General features: G+C 38.7%; 1 protein-coding gene across 2 annotated transcripts in view; it reads right to left on the minus strand.

The window, feature by feature from the left end:
- The window catches only part of MAST4 (microtubule associated serine/threonine kinase family member 4), a 242288-nt gene that overhangs the window by 195108 nt on the left and 23501 nt on the right, over positions 1-23679 (minus strand). For both annotated transcript variants that reach the window (XM_063127992.1, XM_063127991.1), the window contains exons 2-3: positions 14170-14323; positions 7440-7561 (exon numbers count right to left, since the gene is read on the minus strand). In XM_063127992.1, coding sequence (XP_062984062.1) covers positions 7440-7561; positions 14170-14296 — 249 coding nt within the window. In that variant the 5' untranslated portion in view covers positions 14297-14323. The remainder of the gene's footprint in view (positions 1-7439; positions 7562-14169; positions 14324-23679) is intronic.

Here is a 23679-nt window from a genome sequence, read left to right on the forward strand (position 1 = left end):
TTCAAAGGCAGCCCCACGTAGAGCGTGTTACAGTAATCCAATCGGGATGTAACTAAGGCATGTGTCACCGTGGCCAGGTCCGACATCTCTAGGAAAGGGCGCAGCTGGCGCACTAGCTTTAACTGTGCAAATGTACTCCTGGCCACCGCCAAAACCTAGGCATCCAGGCTCAGGGCTGAATCCAGAAGTACACCCAAGCTGCGGACTTGTGTCTTCAGGGGGAGTGTAACCCCATCCAATACAAGCTGAATCCCTATTCCTTGATCTGCCTTTCGACTGACCAGGATCTCTCTTATCTGGATTAAGCTTCAATTTGTTTGCCCTCATCCAATCCATTACTGCCAACAAATACCGGTTTAGCACAGAATTGGAATTGGGTGGAAAGGAGTAGTAGAGTTGGGTGTCATCAGCATACAGGCGGAACCGCACCCCACAACTCCGGATAACCTCTTCCAACGGTTTCATATATTTGTTAAATAGCATGGGGGACAAAACAGAGCCCTGAGGGACTCCACAGGCCAACGGCCAAGGAGTCGAACAGGAGTCCATCCAGGAAGGAATGGAGCCACTGTGCCTCCAAGTCCCATCCCAGCAAGGCGGCCTAGAAGGATACCATGGTCGATGGTATCGAACGCCGCTGAGAGGTCCAGCAGAACCAGCAGGGACACACTCCCCCTGTCCAGTTCCCGGTGAAGATCATCCACCAAGGCAACCAAAGCTGTTTCAGTCCCATAACCAGGCCTGAAGCCAGATTGAAATGGAGCTAGATAATCCGTCTCATCCAGGAATCCCTGGAGTTGGGAGGCCACCAAACGCTCTAATACCTTGCCCAAAAATGGGATGTTGGAGACTGGCCGGTAGTTATCTAATTCAGTGGGGGCCAAGGAGGGCTTTTTCAGTGTGGGTCTTACCACTGCCTCCTTCAAGCAGGCTGGGACCCTACCTTGGCGAAGGGAGGCATTGACCACTCTGCTTACCCACTCAGCCAGTCCCACTCTGGCAGCTTTTATAAGCCAGGAAGGGCAAGGATCTAGTAGCTCTCACCAATCCAAGGACCCTGTCCACATCATCGGACTGTGCAAATTGAAAGGTATCCAATAATACTGGACAAGCAGGTGCCAAAGTTACATCCATTATTTATTTATTATTTATTTACAATATTTATATACCCTATTTCTTTGATTCTAAGACACACCTTTTTTCCCATATAAACATCTCTAAAAATGGGGTGTGTCTTAGAATCATGGGTATGTCTTAGTTTTTTTTCTCTGTTGGTGGTACTGAAATTAGTGTGCGTCTTACAATCGATGGCATCTTACAATCGAAGAAATACAGTACCGTTCCCCATTGAAAAACATTAGCAGAAAGCCTGACTGGAATTACATTTTATAAGTCTAAATAATCAAAAGTAGGCAGTAAAAGTGGAGAGAAACTTGAACTGAATGTATAAGAACTCTGCTTCAGCTTCCATTTAACCAAAAGTATTTAAATCTGTGATCTGAACTCCAATCATGGGTGTGTTAAATGCTACTATTATTCTCATGCCAGTCGCCACAATAACCCTTCGTTATCCTGTTACGTATGCTGATACATGTTTTAGTACATCAGTAAAATCTATAAATACTTGTGTGCAAGTGTGCGTGCATGTGTGTGTGTGGTGGGGAGAGGGCATAATCTTAGCTAAAATAGTACTATAGTTTTAGAATCTCCAAAGGTTTCCTGCATTTCGAATGTGCAATCACTGTATCTTGATTGGCACTGTAATTTTACCAAAAGCAGATGAAAAATCAAAACAAAAGGATAAGATAGAGCACATCTCAGTTAAATGACACATGGAGTTTAGTACACACTTGGCTTTTGTGCCATCTAGTGGACATCATTTACACAAATACTAGATTTGTTCTTCCATCATACTTTATTGATTACAAACTCCACCCACACCTCAAAATAGTTCCTGAATTAATTGCAACTAACATGGAAATCTTTGTTTCAAGATTTCAAAGCTTTCATACAGAATTATTTCCCGTATATTTCCTGAGACCATGACAATCTCAGCTTTCGTTTAAGAACATGAAACAACTTAACAAGAATGCCAGAACAGTGCTTGTTTTCTTCTCCAATCCAGTCTGAGATCGTAGGTCTAAGGATTTGTCATGAACACTGATACCTACAGGCAATCTGGCTAGTAAATAAAGATTTCCATCCATTAACCATAGTTATCCATTTCATTGCCACCACCGCCACCACCCAATTTTTCTTGAATAGTGTTAGCATTCTATGGCCACTGAGCGCAGCGGCATTTCACAGGTGGCCACATGATTTGAAATTGAATTCTTCCTGCTCTATGTGTTCAATTGACTTTACTGAGACTGCACCATCTGGTGGCGCAATTATAGTACAATGTCAAGATTACACACTGGAACATGGTGCAACATGGGTGAGAGGGTGCTGTTGCACCATGTCCTGCTTTGTTCATCCCTGGCTGATGGCTGGTTGGCCACTGTGTGAACAGAGTGCTGGACTAGATGGACCCTTGGTCTGATCCAGCAGGGCACTTCTTATGTTCTCAGATATTCCACATTATCTCTGGGTTTTTTAAACCAACAATTTCCAGGGGATAGCATGGGACGGGCTCTGGATGCTGAAGACATCGTGAAATGAACCCGCAAACTTCTGTGAGTGGCCAATCATGAACATGCTATAAATTGCTTGTTTAGAGAAGTTCTCAGTCTTCAATGTTTTTTTGGGGGGGGGGGATTTGCCCACCATGTTTAATATTTTTCAATTGAGGTTACTGAAAAATATTACGCATATACCATTTGCTGCAAATCTATTCAATTCCGTTATTTCTTCTCTCCCACTGCCCCACAAAATGCCCACTACTCTAGTTGTATTCAGTCATTCTTTCCAGAAATAATATTTTTATGAATATTCTTCAGATATTGGTAGAATAGACAAGGTAGTTATAACCCCTTTCCTTGAATTAATACTCAACCTGTTCACCATGGTGGAGCTATAAAAAACAAAAATGAGAAACCAACTGGACGTTTTCACTAAATGCTATCTTGCTTCTGTGATGAAATATTGGTTTACATTGTTTATAGAAAGGGTTATAGAAAGATCATGCAGCACTTTCAAAAGAGGCTTAAAGGCTCAGAGGAATTCCCTAGCTGTGAAAAGCCACTGAGCATTGTCTGAACTACACATCCAGACAAAATAATAAAAAGATGCTCTTGCTACATCAGTGAGATCATAAGACATTGAAGAGGCAGTTACTAAGCAATACAAACCACATGGTCCATAGTTTGAGCTTGGGCGTAGGGGGGAAGAGCCAAGAGGAATTTATTAGATTTTTAAATGTACTTTTAAAAATTCCATTTTAACAGAACAGTGACTTCAACAATATTGCTGAAAAGCATGTTTTACAAGCCAACATGACATTCCTAGTTAGTGTTTCTGAAGGAAGACTTATTTATATTTGCATTATATACATAAACTATTATTTTATAACCTCTCAGGCTTGGTAATTGATCCCTTTTGTTTGGAGAATAAAAATGTTGGAATACATGCAATTACCAGCAATTACAATCTAATTAACATAATTAGGTTTGAAACCATTTTCACAATAGACAGGATGTATAACGATTTAGCAGGAATTATTCAACAAAGCCTTTATTATTTGTCTCTCCTAACTGAGTACAGAAAATGCCAAGACTGACAGACCACTCTTTTCGTCACTATTACTTTAATCTTTACAAATAATAGAGTGTACAAGGGCAAAAGATGAATGTCAATCTAATATTTAGCTCACTCCTAACAGCAAAGACATATGGGTCAAAGCAACAGCACTTATTTAGGAAAACATTGACTGAGTAATAGAAAACACAACATCATTAATAAAGTATCAGCTTACATAATGCAGGGAAATGAAAAAGTAATGGGACTTGCACTATTTCTAATATTGGAAATCAATAATCAGATTAAAAGCCCTTTTCAAAGGAACAAACCACAGTTCTGTGATTCTATAAAAGCCTAATCTAAAACTTTATTAGAATCTACACTCTACTGGCTTTTTACACCCATTCACTGCTATATCAGAAGAAGGATTTCCTACCATAAAAAACTGACAGAAATATTGTTACAAATTTTACATTCACTTTTCATTGAAATGTTCCAAGGATGTGGGAAGGAGATTAGAATTAGAGCAAAGAAAGATGTGATGCTTGAATGAACACTAATGAAGGAAAAACTGTCCCCCCCACCAAAAATAGAACAGGAAAAGGAAAAATTGACACCAACCAGGGAATTTCCTATGTGTAGATGGACAATTCACAATTTGTACTAGTTAACCGACAAGTGCCTTTTTCTCAAGGAAGAAGAGGAAAAGGGCACCAAACCTGCATGCTATAAAACACATATTTCACAGAAAAAGCAACAGATCTACAAAAAGAACAAAAAGCAACTCAAAAAGGACAAGGGGGAGTTAAAAACAAACTAGGCCATCCCATTGTACTAAAACCTGGTACCTACAAATCCCATTTACATCACTGATGCATGTTCTGGCGCAAAGAGAGCATGGAATCCATCTCTTCTTCCTGATGCAGTAAAAATACAGATCTCCCCCACCTCCCACTGTCTCCCCTAGAACTTCGGGACAGGCCATGAGCAACAGAGATACCAATCTCTACTAGTCCACTGGCTATGACTGGAAGGATGAGCGCAGAGCTTTATCTCTACTACTTTTCCTCAAGTAGGCGTGAATGGGTGAAACAACCATCTTAGTCAGAAACCAGATAGATATCAATGCCCCTGCTTCAGTCTCCTTAACTTCATTAATACATGCTCTGCTGTAGCTTTCATTATTACAAGTGCATTTTGTTCCATCACCCATTTTTTCCAGGGTAACTCATTTGTCCCACTGTTTGATTTCTATCCTCCTTCGTTGAAAAAATATTTTGTCGTTTTAATAGTTGCACGTATGTGAGCAACAACTATACCGGCATCTTACTATATTCTGTTCTCTCTCATCATGATAAGTATAGGTTTAAATTTATGCAATACCATCAATTTAAATTAATTTTAAAAAATAGCACACACCTCAGTCTTTGCCTTGGAACCAGGGGCAGATGGTATAAGGCAGGGATGGGGAACACGTGGCCATCCAGAGGTTCTTGTACTGCAACTACCAAGTTTTAGCACTGTGTCACACTTAAAGACTCTTTTAGCGCAATATTGAGGTTTGCTACTGAATTTCTGTGGCAAATTGCCAATTTTCATCCCCCCCCATCCCATGGGCAAAGTGTGGCTCATAGGGATGTGGGGAGGATGGTCCAGGGACAAAAATACCTGCTGGATCCACCATAGTTACTCACCCCTGCTATATACTAATAGTGAACTCATTCTCCAAGTGGGAATTCTTACGTAGCTAAAACAGCACCATTCAGCAAGGATGGGGTAAACACCAAGGTTTACAAAGTACAAAAAACAAGACTTTCCAGAAGGAAGGAAGGACAGACAGACAGACAGACAGACAGACAGACTAAGGGAATGGGGGGAAACGAAAACATTTCAATGAGGACCGAACAGGTTTAGTGGTCATGGAATGCTTATTGTTGGGGGCAGGGGAATGGAATGGAGTATTCTGGAGAAGAGTATGCTGGAACAGGAGCACTCCATACTGCAACATTTTGTCCCACTTAATAACTGTAGCTCTAATTGTGTAAAATATTTTAACTGTGATGTTTTGCGCATGCAGCTCTCTACCAATAAGCTTTCATAATTAAACTTAATGAAAGGTTTAAAAATATAATATAAGAAACATTAGCAGTTTCTTATTATTGGTAAATATTTCTTTTTGATTTCAATCAATCCAAGCTATTTGTTTTTGTAACTATCAATTTCAAGAACTTACCAGGATCATCCTCCAAGCATATTCTATGAGTGACAGTGAGAGTCACCAAAAAAGCTTTTTTCATGTCAGTGATATCTTGAAAGTATTTCAAGAAAGTATGCCAGAAATGCAACTTGAAACTAATGAAGGAGTACAAGCTAGCATACTATCAAGACAGTTCTCACAAAGTCCGGTGAAGAGAACTTAAAAAGTTGCATTATACAAAGTCAGACCATTAGTGTAACTAGCTCAGTATTGTCTGTACTGACTGGCAGACACTCTCCTGTACTTCAGGGAAGAACCTTTCCCAGTAAGGGAGGCTTAGCGCAGCCAGAAACTGAATCAGGGATCTTTTACATGCAAATCATTTGTTGTACCTGCAACTACATCCCCAGAAATGGGGGAGGAATGAGGAGCCAGAAATGGCAAGGCAGAAATGAAGTAAGGTAGGTCTGTAAAAACCAACACGAACAGCAGGCGAGTAGTAGTAGTAGTAGTAGTAGTAGTAGTAGTAATAATAATAATAATAATAATAATAATAATAATAATAATAATTTGTTTGTTTTTTCCCGCCTCTCCCTCTGGATTGAGGTAGGGTACAACACTAATAAAAACACCATAAAATACATACAACTAATTCAAACGTTTAAAACCAGTGCATCATTAAAAGCAGCACACCATTAAAAAAGGCATCTTAAAATTCAACTGGGTAGGCCTGCTTCAACTGAGTAGAGTCTGCTTGCTGCTCAGACCTGAGAGTAAGCCTGACCTAACTTTTCTTGGGAGTCAGGCCTTACCATATGACCTTATCTGGCTTATTCTATTCAATGGCCGATGGCTGGTTGGCCACTGTGTGAACGGAGTGCTGGACTAGATGGACCCTTGGTCTGATCCAGCATGGCACTTATGTTCTTATAAACTTCTGTGCAGGTATGACTTTACTTTGTACATTGCCAGATCTTGGTGGAGCTTGGTGGTAGTGCAAAAGCTGTATCTATGCCTGGCATTCCTCAAGCTTCAGATTTAGAACCCTTTACAACACGAAATTATAGACAACGAATACTACACAATATACTATACTACGTTTTGCCTATTATTTTTCTGCTCCAAATACATACACTAGAGAACCACATTCTTTTAGTAAGCCAGTTACATGCAAAGAGTGAACCAGAAGAATAAGAATGCCTACAAAAAGCCTAGTACTTGAAACAAGTGCATTATAAAAATGTGTCACTGCTTCTTTTTCTTAAACAGACTCCTTAAATGGGAAAAACTACTACAATTATATGCGCTTCCAACTAAGATTTTACAGGAAACAAGTAAGGCTATTCAAGATTACAGCTCCCCTAGCAAACATAATTCAGATACATTGAACATGTTTAGTACCATTATATACAGTAACTGACAACAGTTATGTGAAAGGTCCTGAATTACTGTGTCTTTGGGGAACAATTTGTATTATTTTACTCTTCTGCAAGTAAATTCCTAGCCATAATGTTATATTAACGATAGCATTTTTAATAAACAAATCTCTGAAAATATAACTTACCAAACTAGCTGTTAGAGAAGGAGCTGACTGCCCAAGAGCTTGACTGCGCATTCGGACAAGATTGGAAGTTTCTCCAGCTTGCCATGACTGTTGTGTAACAGCATTTGGTAGCAAGTACCTACCTGCCAAGAGTTTGAGGGGGAAAAGTTGTTAAGACACAGCCTCCTCTACAATTAACAGTCTGCAATATCAATCCATGCAACATACTACACAATGAAGATTTATAAAGTGATTCTTTTGAACTGACAACAGGATATAATCCACAAACGCTTCTTATAAGCTTTTGAACCCAGTATCTTACCTAGCCTTGGAGTTAGTTATGCACTCCAAGTAATAATATCTACTGTGCACACTGCATGCTAAATCCACCATTTAAAACAGCCCTGTGATACATAAATATATTGGACGGAAAGCTGACATATCCCATCCTAAGAATTAAGACACTCACGAATAGGAGTGCTTCTTTTATTTATGACTGGACACCAGTTGTTTTTCTTAATGCCTTCTTGTGTAAGAATTATAACTTGTGTTGTAAATTAATTTTCTTCCTTCCCTCATACTTGTCTTTTTAGATTAAGGACCTTTTGAGAAAAGACTTCCCTTATTCTTTTGTACCTAGTATCAGGTATTATAGAAACAAACATAGGATGACTACTTGTAAGTAAAACAGTTAGTTTGTGTTATTGTTTTGTGTATATGCACACAACCTAGGATGTAGTATAAGATAATCTCTATAGAAAATATGGCATATTCTAGATAAGTCAGTGTATACATCAATTTCAAGACCCCAAGCAATATTGAACTCTTCTGTTGACAGAAATACATGCTAGGTAGCTGAATCCAAACTTCTTTGATCTTTCCAGAAATAAGAAAATTACAAAAACATACATCTTTTTAATAATATAGAATTTGGGCATTATCTAGCCAAATGTAAGGACTTTTTAATTCATACTTATGTCAATAGATAAAATAAAATCATAAATCTCCCATTTAAATTAAAAAGACAAAAAAGTACCTAATTTTAGCTGACTCAGAGCTTTATATTTATTTATTTTTATTTAATTTATTTTATTGCATTTATATCCCGCCTTTTTTCCTCAAAGGAACCCAAGGCGACGTACATAATCCTCCTCTCCACTTTATCCTCACAACAACAACCCTGTGAGGTGGGTTAGGCTGAGAGTCTGTGACTGGCCCAAAGTCACCCAGTGGGTTTCCACAGCTGAGTGGGGACTAGAACCCAGATCTCCCGACTCCCAGTCCAACACTCTAGTAACATAACCTGCATCAAATAAGGTTTTTCTCTTCTGACCATGAAATAAATTTAACTTGGGTGGGAGCAGTAAGAGAATTAATCTCTTCACAGTCTAATCAGGACCTAGGACCCTAAAGAGTCATGTTTTATTGCTCTAAGTATTCAAACTGTTCTAGTTCCAGCAAGGAAAAAAAACAATACATAAATTTTAATGTTTGTTTTCATACCAGTGTGTGTAAAATTCATACAATCACCCCCATTTGTCTTAATAAGAAAATAAAAGGAAAATAGATTAATTTTAAGCCATTGTTATGAAACACTTCATTATTGTTATCTTATTCATTGTGGTTACATCAAGAAACTTTATTTAATCCTACTTGGGAAGAATACCAGCAGGCAATTTTAAAAAGTATGTTGCTATTTAATTCATGCATCATTTGCTGCTTACAACTTAAGGAAATTAGCATCTGTCAAGTGCATTTCTCAGCTGCATATGGTTAAAATTAACGGACAACGCTACTTTCTCTGCCAGATTTAAAACAGAGATGAACATTTTCCCCCAATCTGTCCGTTAAAGCTGATATAATTCAATCAAAGCTAGAATTACAGCTGACTTCATTATGTTGTCCTCGCCTATTGCAAGAAAAACATTTGTACAAAACCCCATTAACAAAATTCAGCACTTTCATGCCCCTTCCCTTCTTCACACAGCAATAAAACCATCTAGCACACATTATTGAGGTGCTAAAATATTCACAGCAGTTTGGAATAATTGCCCAGTTAACATTTACAATTAGTGTTATTTTAATTCTTTGCTCTTTAAAAGTGACTGCTAAGTTTTCAATATGATCTGTAATAAAGGAAGAAATGAGATTCAGCCCAACCCTTAAGCAACAATTAATGCCCATAAAAGTCAATCAATAAAAACTCTTCAGAAATGGGTTAGAAAGTGAGCATCAGAAGCACTCTATTTTGGACAGAGTAGTCTGCATCTTAAAGAGAATATCACACTTCATTGCATCTGATAGATGCAGCAAAAAGCAAAAAACAAATCAGTACCTACAAAACCTTTGCACTTGTCTCCTGTCATATCAGTACTTCAGATTCCTAGGAGGCACACTCAAAATCTACCCACACTTTTGAACACTTACTGAATTAGAGCAACCTATCTACAATTCTAAATGCACGGGAGCTTGCCTTTCTGTAATAAATGGACTTTTGTTTATTTCCCCTTCCCTTTTACAGCACGTTCACTGAATCTGAGTTATACAAACATAATCTGAACTTTCACTAAAAAAAAAAAAAAAAACCCAGCTCCCTCAGCCCCAACAGTACAAGAACATGGGAAGAGTTTTGCTGGATCAAGTTCCGGGATGCATCTAGTCCAACATCCTGCTTTTAACACAAACCAGACAGCTAGATCTTCTGGGAAGCCCAGAAGCAGGGCACAAACACAACAGACATCCTAGCTTTGCTCCCAGCATATGATATTCAGGAGTTGCCTCCAAAAGTGGAGCTTGCATTCAAGTATCATAGCAAATAATAAAACAGACCTGTCCTCCTTTTTTAAAGGCATTTAAAGAAGTTGCCATCACCCCAACTTGTGGCAGCAAATTTCTTATATATGTATCATGTTATGAACTACTTTAATTTATCCATCTTGAACCTATTACTAATCAATTACATGGTTACTTTCCCTTAAGCCAATCAATGCTGCTTCCACCAGCCTGTGCTGAAACCAGCTGAGGCCACACGGACTCCAAAACTGCACTGAATCCACAGTGACAGGAAAATCCCTCACAAAATGAGTTGGGGGGGGGGGGTTAGGGCAAGAAACAGCACACTAGCTACGGAGAGGGGCATGCATCATTTGACATGAACAACTTGGGGGTGGAGTAAAAGCTCCATGTAGAAGTCCCAAGTCAAATTTTTGAAATTCCATTTTGGTGCAAATGTTGCCATTATCGGGGGAGGGGGGGAGAGAGAGAAAGGAAAACTACCAACTACTATCTTTTGTGCATTTCCCCCCACACTATTGCAAATTAATTGTAACTGAAGAGGAACTAGTGTTTTGGGACGATGGGGGGAGGGGGTATGAATTAATTGAAGAATTTATTTTATTTGAGGTGATTTGATTGAGAAATTAGAAGGTTTTGCCTTCTGTGAAATCTAAATAAATCCTTAATGTGTGTGTTCGTGGGGGAGGGTATATTAACAAATGCAAATTTTATGCAGATTTTAATTGCATTTTAAATCACGTTTTCAATATAATCTAACAGTATATAGAAAATATTACAACCTTTGAACTAACAAAACACCTATATTACATTAATGACCAGTCGCAGTTTTATTTGCACTTTGTTTCTTTTAAAAATGCACTTTTGAAGTGATTTTATTCTTTTATTCTATTTGTTCTTTTAGTCTATTCGTAATTACCTAAATTTATCTTTCCATATCTGCCCAAGACATGCTTTCTCTGGGAACCTTATTTGTTAATAAAGTCAATAAATTTACACCAAATAGTATGAAAGCTGTCAGATTCTTTTTGTTGCCTTTGTGCCCTTTAGTTAGTTAAAATTTCAGCTAATACAATGTTCCAAAGATAGTTATACCACACTACTATTGACAAATCTGTAGATTCTTTCCAATTCATTGCTATTAGTTGATGAGTCACCACCACATTAAAGTCAGCATTTCTTTTCTGGTAAATGTTCATTAGGGCCACTAAAGACAGATAATAGTGCCAATTTAGGATCCCTCCAAAAACTATCCACATTCCCACTACATACGATGGTAGTACGCAACAAATGTACTATATCCCCTGCAACAGTTCAGTGATGTTTTGTACATATGACATAGAATTATCAGGGTTAAATACTATCTCAGTAGCTAATAGTCTTTTTTTCTAAATGGAAGAGTTCCAAACACAGATAAAATGTGTTAGCATGTGTGGAAGGGGGACCTTCCAACACCATTAAGTAGCAGCATGTGGAATGAATCCTGTACAGCACTTGGTGGGGAAGATTGGTGCAGAAAAGTTAAGTGTTGGGTAGAGAAAAGTGCTATCTGCCTCCCCTGCTGCTTTTCTACTCGATATGCCTCTCTCCACCCCATAAAGCAGTACACAACGGCCAAGATTCAAATGAGCACAAAGCACTTCTACACAAAAGTGTGCTTTTTGATTTTCCTTTCCCACCCAGTTGCAGACCTTCAAGCTGAATTGAATGTTGCTCTGGAGAGTCCCGCTGGACCTCAGGAGCTTTTTGTGGGCATAAAGAGCTGCAGTTCTCACTTTTATTAGATTTAGTGGTTTGTAATTTTGTACACGACCTTGGGAGTGTATGCCTTAAAAGGTAGCTCATAAATCTTTTAAATAAATAATGAAATAAACTAATCGCTGATTGTATTAAGGGATTACAGGCTCATCAGGTCAGTTAGAAGTATATCCCTCACTTTAGTTATTACCTGACATTGCTACACAGCATAGTAAATTAATAGTAAGAAGCTCAAGTTTTGTTATTTTTTATTTGTAGATTAGTTGATTTCCACGTTAGCATCCTAGAACATCTGACTACGATGAATAAAAAGTTATAGCACAAAAATGACTGAAGTCTTACTACAATGCAATAATACTATATAATGATTAACAGAAAGGAAATAAAAAATTAGACAAAATGCCCTTCATTTCCAAAATATTTAAAAAGCCATTAGTTTCTATCATGAACTCCCCGCTCAGAACAGGCGACTAAGCCTGTAGAGCATTCTTGATTCTGACAATTTAAGCCCAAACCCAAGTGATTGTATATAGCCTTTGAAGTTACTTCAGCTCATGAAACTCATTCACTGCAGCAAAGGAGCTTTGCAGTAAACTAGTTTTGCTCCTCTATGACCAGAAAAATATGTATAGCTTCATTTTCTGTACTCAATATTTTAAGGAAAGTTAGCAGTTTAGCTTTAGTTCAGTTCAGTCGTAAATAATAAATTAATTTGAATATTTAACTTACTGTTTTTGTAATGTAATAATTTACTGTTACTGTTTTTGTAATGTAATAAATAAATGTAATGTAATAATTAACTTTTAATGTAATGTAATAAATAAATAAAATAAATAAATAAATTTCAATACGGAATTTGCTATAAAATATATAGTGTTTCATAAAGTATGAAAAAAATTGCTATCAATCTCCCAATATACTTGTTTAGAATTCTTGGACTATTTTATGCAGTGACATGATTGACAAGCTTCTCTCTAGAGATCAATACTAGCTTCCAGACAGGCAAGTAGCTAAAGGTATGTGTGATTGGCAGGTTAAGTACAGGGAATTTGATTCAAGAATTTCTACTTCTTCAACCATCAACAGATCCTTCAGGGAAATGGACAACTGTTTCTAAGGGACAGCAACTAAAAGGTGGATCTGTAAAAATGGATCAAATTATCAGTTTTGCAATAAGGGCATGAGGGGAGAAGGGGGTCCAATCTGCCTGGCTAGTGTTGCCTAAGAGACTTCGTCATTACTGCTAGTTATGGGAAAGGGCAAGCAAGAGTGGCTAGAGTTTTATTACCACTCTTGCCTGCTGCCTCTTTAGCTTGGCAAAACAATGCATGAACAACCCACAATTCTGAGTTCATACATAATGATAACCTATGGTTTAAATAACCAAGAATTTGCAGCCCAATAATAAATCATGAGTTTTCTCTTTGAGTTGCTCATGGTTAAAAAAAAATGTTTTATTAGCACAACTTCATCCACACACCGCAACAACCCAGAATTCAACAATCCATGCCATGGGTTAGTGTTATGTGCAAAACAGACAATATCTTCACATTTAGAGTATTGTATGTAATTCTGATTAGCCAATTTCAAAAAGGATTTAATAGAACTAGACATGTTCTGTGTCCTCTGTCTGGGTTAGGATCAGGGGTGGGCTGGGAGACACCCTGAGCCATACACACACACTGCACTTCCCCACCAGCATGTGTTGGCAAAACAAATACTTTAAAAAAAAATGTGAACCGCCCAGAGAGCTTCAGCTACTGGGCGGTATAAAAATGTAATAAACAAAAAAAAAAAATTTAAAAAATTAAAGTGACATCCAGAGCGGCTACAGAGTTCCAAAAGGGTAAAAATTAGCTAGTTTTCAAAGGGCCAAAAGAGCTTCAAAATGACCAGATATTGTTTTGACTTCATTTTAATAAGGAAAGTTTTAAACAGCTGATTTTTTTTAGCTTAGGATGGCGGTGGAAGACAAGGTGGAATGAATAAAAAAAATTAAAATTATGAGTTGTATGGAGAAAGTGAATATGAAAAAAAAAAGACACAGATGTTTGTAAATACTTGCAAAAGTTCCGAATAATTCACTGAAGAACAGAACAGCACTGCTGGAGAAGATCAAAGTGATCAACAGAAAGCCCACAAGCAAGAATAAGTATATTTTAAAGAATACACTGATGTTTCCACATGCCATTTTCCTTACCAGTCAGAGCTCCTCCAAGGCTTCCTCTTCTAAATGGTCTTCCATCTTCACTGAGCTGCCTTTTAAACTTCAATGACTTGCCATGGCCAGAAGAAACTTCAGGGTTACTGGATTTCCGAAATGGCATAGATGGAGGGGACAATATGCTATCAAGCTGTAAAAAAAAAGGGGGGGGGAGTTGCTGAAATTAATTTATTCTCTACTGAAAACATTGTACAAAACCAACAGATATGTATGGGGGGGAAGAAGACTTAAGCTATTTGAGCAAGAGAGGAGGTGGAATAATATCAAAGTCTTTTAGAGCAGAAAGGGGATGTATTCCCTCCCTGAAGTTGAAGACAGTTTGAAAGAGGGATATCTGGTTATTGTGCATCTTTCACTTTTACCTTTGAAAAAAATTAGATAAAAGTGTAAATAAATTGTTTGCCATTTCAAAATGCTACAGAACCTGTTCGACAGGAGATGACAAAATAAATGGCTGTACAGTGTAAAGAGACCCAACTGTTGAGCCACTTTCAACTCTCTTTAAAAAAGTAATGTCCATCAGCTTTTGTTGGGGCCATCTCTGTTACAAATCAGAACGCTAATACAATAGGCAATGTTATGTCTTCTAAATCATTTTCATTCATTCACTAATGAAATATACTTTCTGCAACTACAAACAATACTGTTGGCATTTTAGGATGATGATGATGATGATGATGATGATGATGATGACGACGACAGGGGAGTAGATAGTGTACTGGGAAGCAAGAAGTGTGTTTTGCACGTGTTGTGGATTGGTAGGGTGTTGTAAAAATGTATGTGTGTTTTCTGATTTGTTTTAGTGTGAAATGAGCTTTGCCTGATTGTGTACACTGATTTTGTCTACAATGTACTTGGACTTTGGAGCATAAATATTTTGCTGGCTAATTATAGCTATTTAGTGATAAAGCATCTGCACCAGGCTCCGATGTTATCTCATTGTTTGGCTGAGCCCTGGCACTGAAAACAAGTCCTGTGGTTCAAATTCAGTCCTGACTGAGGAAAGGAAGGAGCAGCATCCAACTCCAGTGGTAAAGCCATTGGGCCAGTTCACACATCATGATAAGCCACCCTGAAAACAAACCACAGTGGCTTGTTTAATTGGTCGCTGCACTGCTCCATCAGATGATCAGGAACTCCTTGATTTGTCATAGTCTGTTTCCGCCTGTCTACTCTGGCACATAGCCTAGTGACCTCTACAGCACACCTTTGCAGGCTGACAATGCAAACATGCCCAATACCAGTTTCTATTTGTGATCGCTGTTCTTGCTCTGCAGAAACAGGGGAATTTGCAAATTGAGCAGCAACTGTGACATTTATGTGATTTGGTGTTTTTTTTAATTATAAAAACCACAGAACAAAAATATACATCCCCCATCCCCACCCTGGATAGGTTAAAGCGTGAAAATGTGGATGAGGGAGTTCACACATTTTTAACTTTTTTTACTTTTGAGTAGATTTTTGCAAATTCTCATTAATGAATGTGCACATTAGTGCTAATGTGCATTACCTTTAATGGCCAATCACTGCTCAATTTACATAAATCTCCTGTTCCTGCAGAGTGAGCAGTGCCTGTAAGCTAGCTAGAATTGGGCATGCAGGTGTTGCGAAGCTGGAAATGGAGCAATTGGGTTTCTTGCCAAGCGACTCTGGAACCCTTTGGCACAAGCCATTGTGTCAGGTTCGTATGTCCCAACAAGTCCCTCTGAAAACAAGCTACCGTCACCATGGGTTCTCAGGTGGCTTGTGTGGTTAATAAAACCACACTGAAGCCACCATGTTGTGTTCGTATGTCACGACAAGCTGCTCTGAAACAAACCTAGCTGAACTCACCGTGGATTGTTGTGTTATGTGAACTAGATTGTTGTGATTATAAGGCTGGTTTGAGCATCTGAGTATATGTGTTAACCACTTGAAATAAGCGGAGGAGTGCTAGAAATACCAACTACACATTCAAGTGTTATGACTTTCCTTTTTATTTGTCCAGCCGAAGGTTTTAGAGTCCCAAGATTAGAAAAGTTTTTAATTATCATTTTAAAGTTTTCGGTTCCACAAGTATGTGGGCTATCACTGCATGTGTTCTTGGACTGAGCTCTGGTAGCAAGAACTACTATGGGAACAGAACAATCCATGCCTCAAATTAAGCCACAGATATTGCAGAAGGGAATGGGAGAAAAATAACAAAGTACACCTTCAGCATGTTGTGAATAGGAGCTTTTTGTATAGTAGAAGTTGTTGGATAATTAGATCAGGGGTACCAACAAAGGGTGGTCATGGTTTTGCTGTATGTTTCTTCCTTCCTCCAATGAAGTTGCCAAGTTCTTTCCCAAAAAGGCCCTTCTGTTTGTCCATGCCCTTTTTTCCCTTCCAGCTGCAACTTAAGGGTCCAGCATTACATAGCTATCTGGATTTTGTAACTTTTGGATAGGTTAACTAGTATTTTATTGTGTGTTTATATGTGTGGACTACCAATTTTAGCAGGAATCCACATTTCTGCTCACCATAGCAAGTGTTTCATTGCCCTCTAGTGAGAGCAACAAAATGACCCCCAGCCTTTCTCTCTAGACTGGATCTAGGGGTTGGAGATTGCTCCTATATCTATGCTGAGCGTCAAAGGACTCAGCCCAGTGACAAGCAAGATCCCAGCTATGAGATGCAGTAGGAGAAAAATTGAAGTGGTTTGTTGGTAGGCCTAGGCCACTATGGGTCAGACGTTGGGGTCAAAATCTAATTCATAGTTAGAGCAGGATGATTTGGAGCCCAGTACAGTCATGGGAAGCTCAGCACCGGAGAGCTCAGCTCTGCCTAGCTTCTCACCTGATTGCAGGTGAAAGGAGGGTAATACTCCCTGGCAGGCACAGCTGCAAGATTCAGCATTGAGGGAGGCCTTTAATTGACAGCCTGAGTTTGTGAGAACCAAGCAGGAGGAAGATTCCATGGGAAGAAGGCATCTCCCAGGTTAAGGCATCAACTAAGAACAGAGACGCGCCCTTATACAAAGAGCTTGCTTATAGAACAGATTCCCATCAGGATATATAGTCAAAAGAGGAGCTTTAGCAGCCCTTCCCCTGTATTTAAGCCAATGCAGAGACTGAAGAGCCAGTGCTGGCTCTTCTTAATTGCCTGGAACGCTTTCATGCCTTGAATTTTCATAAATCTTGAACCTTTGTCTACTTTGAATCTTATATTGTTAACACTGTTACTTTGACTCTGTGTGGACTCTAGCCTTGGAACTTTCTCTTGAACAAAGCTACATGCTAATAGCATCTACCTAGGCTATCCTATTTATTGGGGTCTATACACATAAGCTTTGCTGAGAACTCTGGAAAGTTGGTCTGTATAATGTGATCCTCTGCAATAAAAACTTTCACTGTTATTTGTGTTCTGTGTCAAGCTGCCAGAGTGTCTCAGAAAGTCTGGCCTGACATTTGTGAACAAAAAATAAAATATCATAGTAACGCTCAGAAACCCAACAAAGTTTTAAAATCGTGTACTAAGGGAAATTGTAGATTCTCCAAAACATGCATATTAATTGCCACATGTCTGGTCACATGTAGTGACGAAGAACTGTCTCCAAGTAACCAAAACACAAGACGTATTTTGCTATGAATTCTATGGTATTCATAAATCTGAAGACACAAACATATATGCAATACATGTAAAAGCACCTAAAATATTTAGAATTAACTCAATTGCCTTCATTCTGCATCATAATAATATATGGAACTGCTGCCCATTCAGCAAACTATAAAAAAAATGCTTAAGGTTCACTTCAGGTTTAGCGTTTGGGACATCAAAACACACCCCTGATTGAATCCAGAGTTTCATATGAGCTAATCTCCATTTTGGTGGAGAGAAATAGAAAATCCACCAGATGGCACTCTACTATAATTAACAAAGTAGGAACAATTCTATGCATCTGGAAACTTAGGTATATTTTAAAACTAACTAAAACAAAATTTCTATAATAATATGCACGAAAGAAAATATATTTAGATTATATCCAGAAGGAGAATTTGTCCTCACTATTTTAGATATTTTTAACAAAACCAAATATTTATCAGATTGCTATCAAAGCTTTCCAAGTATCTGTACTTCTAATAGTTTGAAATATTTTTACACAAACACACACATGCTTTAAAAATAATAATAGGCGAGGTACACTGCAAAACGAAGTGCCTAGCATTCAGCCAGTCACCATCTTCATTTCCAAGAATGAAGGAAATGAAGGACCAGAAACATTTCTAAGAAATGAGGATGGCAGGCAGCGGTAGGCCAGCTACAGCCCCAAAATATGTTTTACATCTGATTCGAGCATGGCCCTGGTGGGACCCAAGGTAGGGGTCTGTGAACGTCACGGTGCCTATAGGTATTGTGTTAGGGAAGGCAGAGCTAAACACTAATCAAGATAGGAAAGTATGGGAAGGGTTCAAGATTTTCCCATAATCCCACTCCCTACTTTCTAACTTCTGTCGTGCTCGCCACAACCTCACCTCACAACTCATAGTCCCCAAATGGCAGAAGGCCTGATTCTATCCCTTTTTCCATTTACAAAATGGCAACAACCTCAATGAGCACTGAGGTTGTTGTTTCAGGCCAAATGAGCACATTCAGGCTTGCTTTTCCAGACTGGTGTTGTCCCCTATTCACCAAGGCAACTGCATCCTCTAAGCCTAAAGCCTAGGCTCTCTAATCCCATTTTTCTTCTGCCCTTCCGAATACAGTTCCTGTAGAATTTGGACAGAGGGGAACCTTTCGCAACGCACTGGTCCTTGGTCTACAACTTTGGAGCTGCTTTAATGAGGGGGAGAAGCTAGAGAAAAATAATATGAACACAATGATCATCCCATGGGTTATCATCAACTGCAGTATTTTCTTCAAAGGAAGAGCTGGCAGCCATTCATTCCTATTCATCCCCAATAATCACAATAATCTACAATGCAACCTATTTATTTTGTCCTTTTCTTAATGGGAGCCATTAAGACCCATCTAAAAATTCCTTCTCCATTCTTGGTTCCATTTGAAGTGCATTTGCATATCTTTTTTCCCAAGAGATGCATTTTTTTTTCAGTAGCAAAATATTTCACTTCTGATTTTCTACATTGCCATTTCAGTGAGAAGTACATCTACTGCGATTCTTCTCTGCTTTGTCTCCAGGTGGAAAAAAAAGTGACCAACCCATGCTGATTATTATTATTATTATTTATTTATTTATATATATATAGCGCCATCAATGTACATGGTGCTGTACAGAGTAAAACAATAAAATAGCAAAACCCTGCCGCATAGGCTTTTATCCAACTATTTCTTACTTAAGTCTTCTGTCTCACTACCAGGATAACAAACTCACAGGGCAAGTGGAGTAGGGAGTAAGTGACAATTCACTAAACTGTATTTGCAAGGTTATTCTCTGGTACCAAAAATATATGATAAGCATTTCAGACAAATGCTGAAAATCTGACCAGTTTTTGTATTTCATCTGGTTGTATTTACATCTGGTTGTAAAACTGCTGAATACTCCTTTATCATATACTAAAGACAAACACTAATAATAAGTTGACCGTAATATATTTAGAATAGCTTATATTTATAAACAGTCATTAACATATTTTACATACCTCATTCTTGATTTTAAACACTGAATTATATACAAAACCCAAAAACATACAGTTTACAGCCATAGACACAGGGTAAAATCATAGTCACGTTCAAAGTCACTTTCAATCTTAGGGGGAAATGTTAAGAACATATTAAAGAGAAGCATTCCTATTCACAGTCTGTTGACACTATCATAATTTGGTTAGTGTAAAATGCTTTAATCTGTAGAAGAGAATATGTATGCTTAGGATGGAGATTTTTGTATTTAGCAGGAATACTAATTAAGTCAGCTCGGTTCAGTTCATTTATAAAATCTATTCCTACTCTGTCACCAATGAATTTCTAAGCTACCTAAAATGGCTTAATTCACCATATACAATGCAGCCTTCAAGAAGCTAATTGTTCATTCAGGTCTATGTACTTTGACCCATACTCAATTAGACCTCATTTTCCCCTCTGTTACATTAAACTACAAAACTACAAATGCAAACTAGCATATTTTTAAGCCTAGAGTTAAAAATCATGAGCCGAAAAACAATTATTCTGGGCTTATTCTCCTAGGGCTTTGTCTTATCCTCTAGCCTTTTTTTTTTGTCTAAATTGTTTGCCATCCATAGGACTAAAGTTGAGTTTTATTTTTAAAACTCAACTGGAATTATCAAGTTAACACCACCAACTCAAGAACATAGGAGGTACGATGTAGTAGTAATGGGGGACTTCAAAGTGCCAGTTACAGTAACTCTGGGGGAAAGTGCCCATGTCATACTTGAGTTCTTGATTTTAATGGAAGCAAAAGCTGAGTGTAGCCATAAGCATACTCTGGATTTTAGGAAAGCCAACTTTAATAAACGCAGAACAATGATAAGTAAGATCCCATGGCAGGTGACCCTAATAAGAAAAGGAGTCCAAGATGGGTGGGAATTTCTAAAAAAGGAAATTTTAAAGGCATTAATACAAACAATTCCAACAAGGAAAAAAGTAGAAGCCAATAGAAGAAGCCAATGAGGCTTCACAAAAAGCTTAGCGATGAGCTGAAAACAAAACAGGAAATAGAAGGTCAGGCTGTAAAAGAAGAATACAGACAGGTCGCACAGAAGTGCAGGAATAGCATCAGAAAGGCTAAAGCTGAGAATGAGATGTTAGTGAGGGATGTTAAAAGCAACAAAAAAAGATTTTTTCCCAGGTATATGCACAATAAAAGACAGAGGACAGAAATGGTGGGTCAACTACTCAATGAGGATAGCATAATGATAACAGTTGACAGAGAAAAAGCAGAAGTGCTCAATTGCTACTTTGGCTCAGTCTTCTCCCAAAAAAGGGTTTATGACTCCCCTGCCTCCCCTGGCAAATGAGAAGTACAAGCTGAAGAAGGATTACAGTTTAAGATTGATAAACAAATGGTCAAGGAACGCCGAATTTCTTTGAACCAGTTCAAATCTCCAGGGCCCGATGAACTGCATCCTAGAGTAATAAAGGAGCTGGTAGAAGAACTCTTTGTAAAATCATGGAAGTCAGGTGAAGTTCTGGATGACTGGGGGAGGGCTAATGTTGCCCCTATCTTCAAAAAGGGCAAAAAGGAAGCACCTAGGAACTATAGACAGTTAGTATGACATCAATCTCTGGGAAAATTTTGGAGCAGATTATAAAGAAGTCAATCTGTAAGCACCTTGAAAACAATGCAGTGATTACTAGAAGCCAACGTGGAATTGTCAAGAACATTTTTTTAAAAAAAATAAATCTTGCCAGACTAATCTGATCTCATTTTTTTGATCAGCTAACTTCTCTTGTGAACTGTGGGAATGCTATGGATATAATATATCTTGGCTTCAGAAAAGCTTTTGACAAAGTGCCCCAAGATATTCTAATTAATAAACTAGCTAAAAGTGAGCTAGATAGAACAACTATTAGGTGGATCCACAATTGGCTACAGAATCGGACTCAAGGAGTGCTTATCAAAGGTACCTTCTCAAACTAGGGGGAGGTAACAAGTGGGGTACCACAGGGCTCAGTCCTGAGCCCAGTGCTCTTCAATATTTTTATTAATGATTTGGATGAGGAGGTCCAAGGAATGCTTATCAAATTTGCAGATGACACAAAATTGGGTGGGATAGCTAATACCTGGAAGACAGAAACAAAGTTCAAAGTGATCTTTATAGGCTGGAGCGCTGGGCTGAAAACAACAGAATGAAATTTAATAGGGATACATGCCAAGTTCTATACAAAGGAAAAAGAAACCAAATGCACAGTTACAAGGTGGAGGACACTTGGCTCAGCAATACTACAGGCGAGAAGGATCTTGGAATTGTTGTAGATCACAAGCCATATATGAGCCAACAGTGTGATGTGACTGCAAAAAAAGCAAATGCTACTTTGGGCTGCATTAATAGAAGTATAGATTCCAAATCGCATGAGGTACTCGTTCCCCTCTATTCAGCACTGGTTAGGCCTCATGTTGAGTACTATGTCCAGTTCTGGACACCACACTTCAAGGATGCAGACAAGCTGGAGGGGGTTCAGAGGCAAGCAATGAGGATGACCAGGGGTCTGGAAACAAAGCCTTATTAGGAGACTGAAAGAACTGGTATGTTTGGCTTTGAAAAGAAAAGACTGAGGGGAGACACAATAGGACTCTTCAAATACTTGAAAGGTTGACACATAGAGAAGGGCCAGGATCATCCCAGAGTGCAGGACACAAAATAATGGGCTCAAGTTACAGGAAACCAGATTCCGTCTGGCCGTCAGGAAAAATTTACTCCTTACCCCTGACAGTAAGAGCAGTACAACAACGGAACCAATTACCTAGGAAGGTAGTGGGCTCTCCCAGACCAGAGACATTCAAGATACAGCTGGACAGCCATCTGCAAGGTATGCTTTAATGTGAATTCCTGCACTGAGCAGGGGGGTGGACACTATGGCCTTATAGGCCCCTTTTATGATTCTATGATAGGAAGTTGCCCTGGACTGAGTCAGAGCCACTAGTCCGTATAGCCCGGTACTACTGATACTAACTGGAAGAAGCTCTCCAGGGATTCAGGCAGGAATCTTTTCCAGCCCTACCTGGAGATGCCAGGGATATAACCTGGAACTTTCTGCATGCAAAATGTGTGTTCTATCACTGAGCCATGACCCTTCCTCACAGGAGTCATATACTCCTGAAGTGGAATTTAGATTCTTTCCATTGTCTCTATGAAATAAGTGTACCAAGTAAACAGCCAGAAAGTTAAGTCTGAGGTACTGGTGCATTGAATAGGAGATCTCCAAAACTGTAGTAAGAGGGTTACTACATATCATATTAGACAAAGCTTTTTCTAACAAAAAGAAACAAATCTCTACATCACAAAAAATAAATATAAAACTATCTAGAAACAAATACCTATTCTAGTAACAAAATAGACAGAGGTGAGAGATAGATGTAGAGATATGAAGTTTGACAAGAAAACTAGTAGGTGATGGGAAGAGAAAAAGGAAACAGTCTACACTGACTATTTATTTTTTATTTATTTATTTAAGGATTTTTCTGCCGCCATTCAGCCAAAAAAAGGCTTTCATGGCGGCTTACAAAAGTATTTCTTGACAGTCCCTGCCCACAGGCTTACAATCTAAAAGACATGACACAAAAGGAAAGGGGATTGGGAGGGAGGAGGAGGAGGGGGGAAAGGAAAGCAAATTCAGGCACTACAATCTTAGTTGTAAAGTTCAGCAGTTACAGTTGACAGCAGGAGGGAGGGGGCTCTCAGCTAGAGCTGGACCCAGGCACGATGGAGGGGTGCCCGGCTGCTGCTTCCTCCCTCACTGGTGGCCTCTGCAGTGACAGTTGGTAGCAGGAGAGAGGGGGCTCTCAGCTAGAGCTGGACCCAGGCACGGTGGAGAGGTGCCTGGCTGCCGCTT

Source organism: Elgaria multicarinata, chromosome 6 (genome assembly GCF_023053635.1).
Source record: "Elgaria multicarinata webbii isolate HBS135686 ecotype San Diego chromosome 6, rElgMul1.1.pri, whole genome shotgun sequence".
NCBI classification, from domain to species: Eukaryota; Metazoa; Chordata; class Lepidosauria; order Squamata; family Anguidae; genus Elgaria; species Elgaria multicarinata.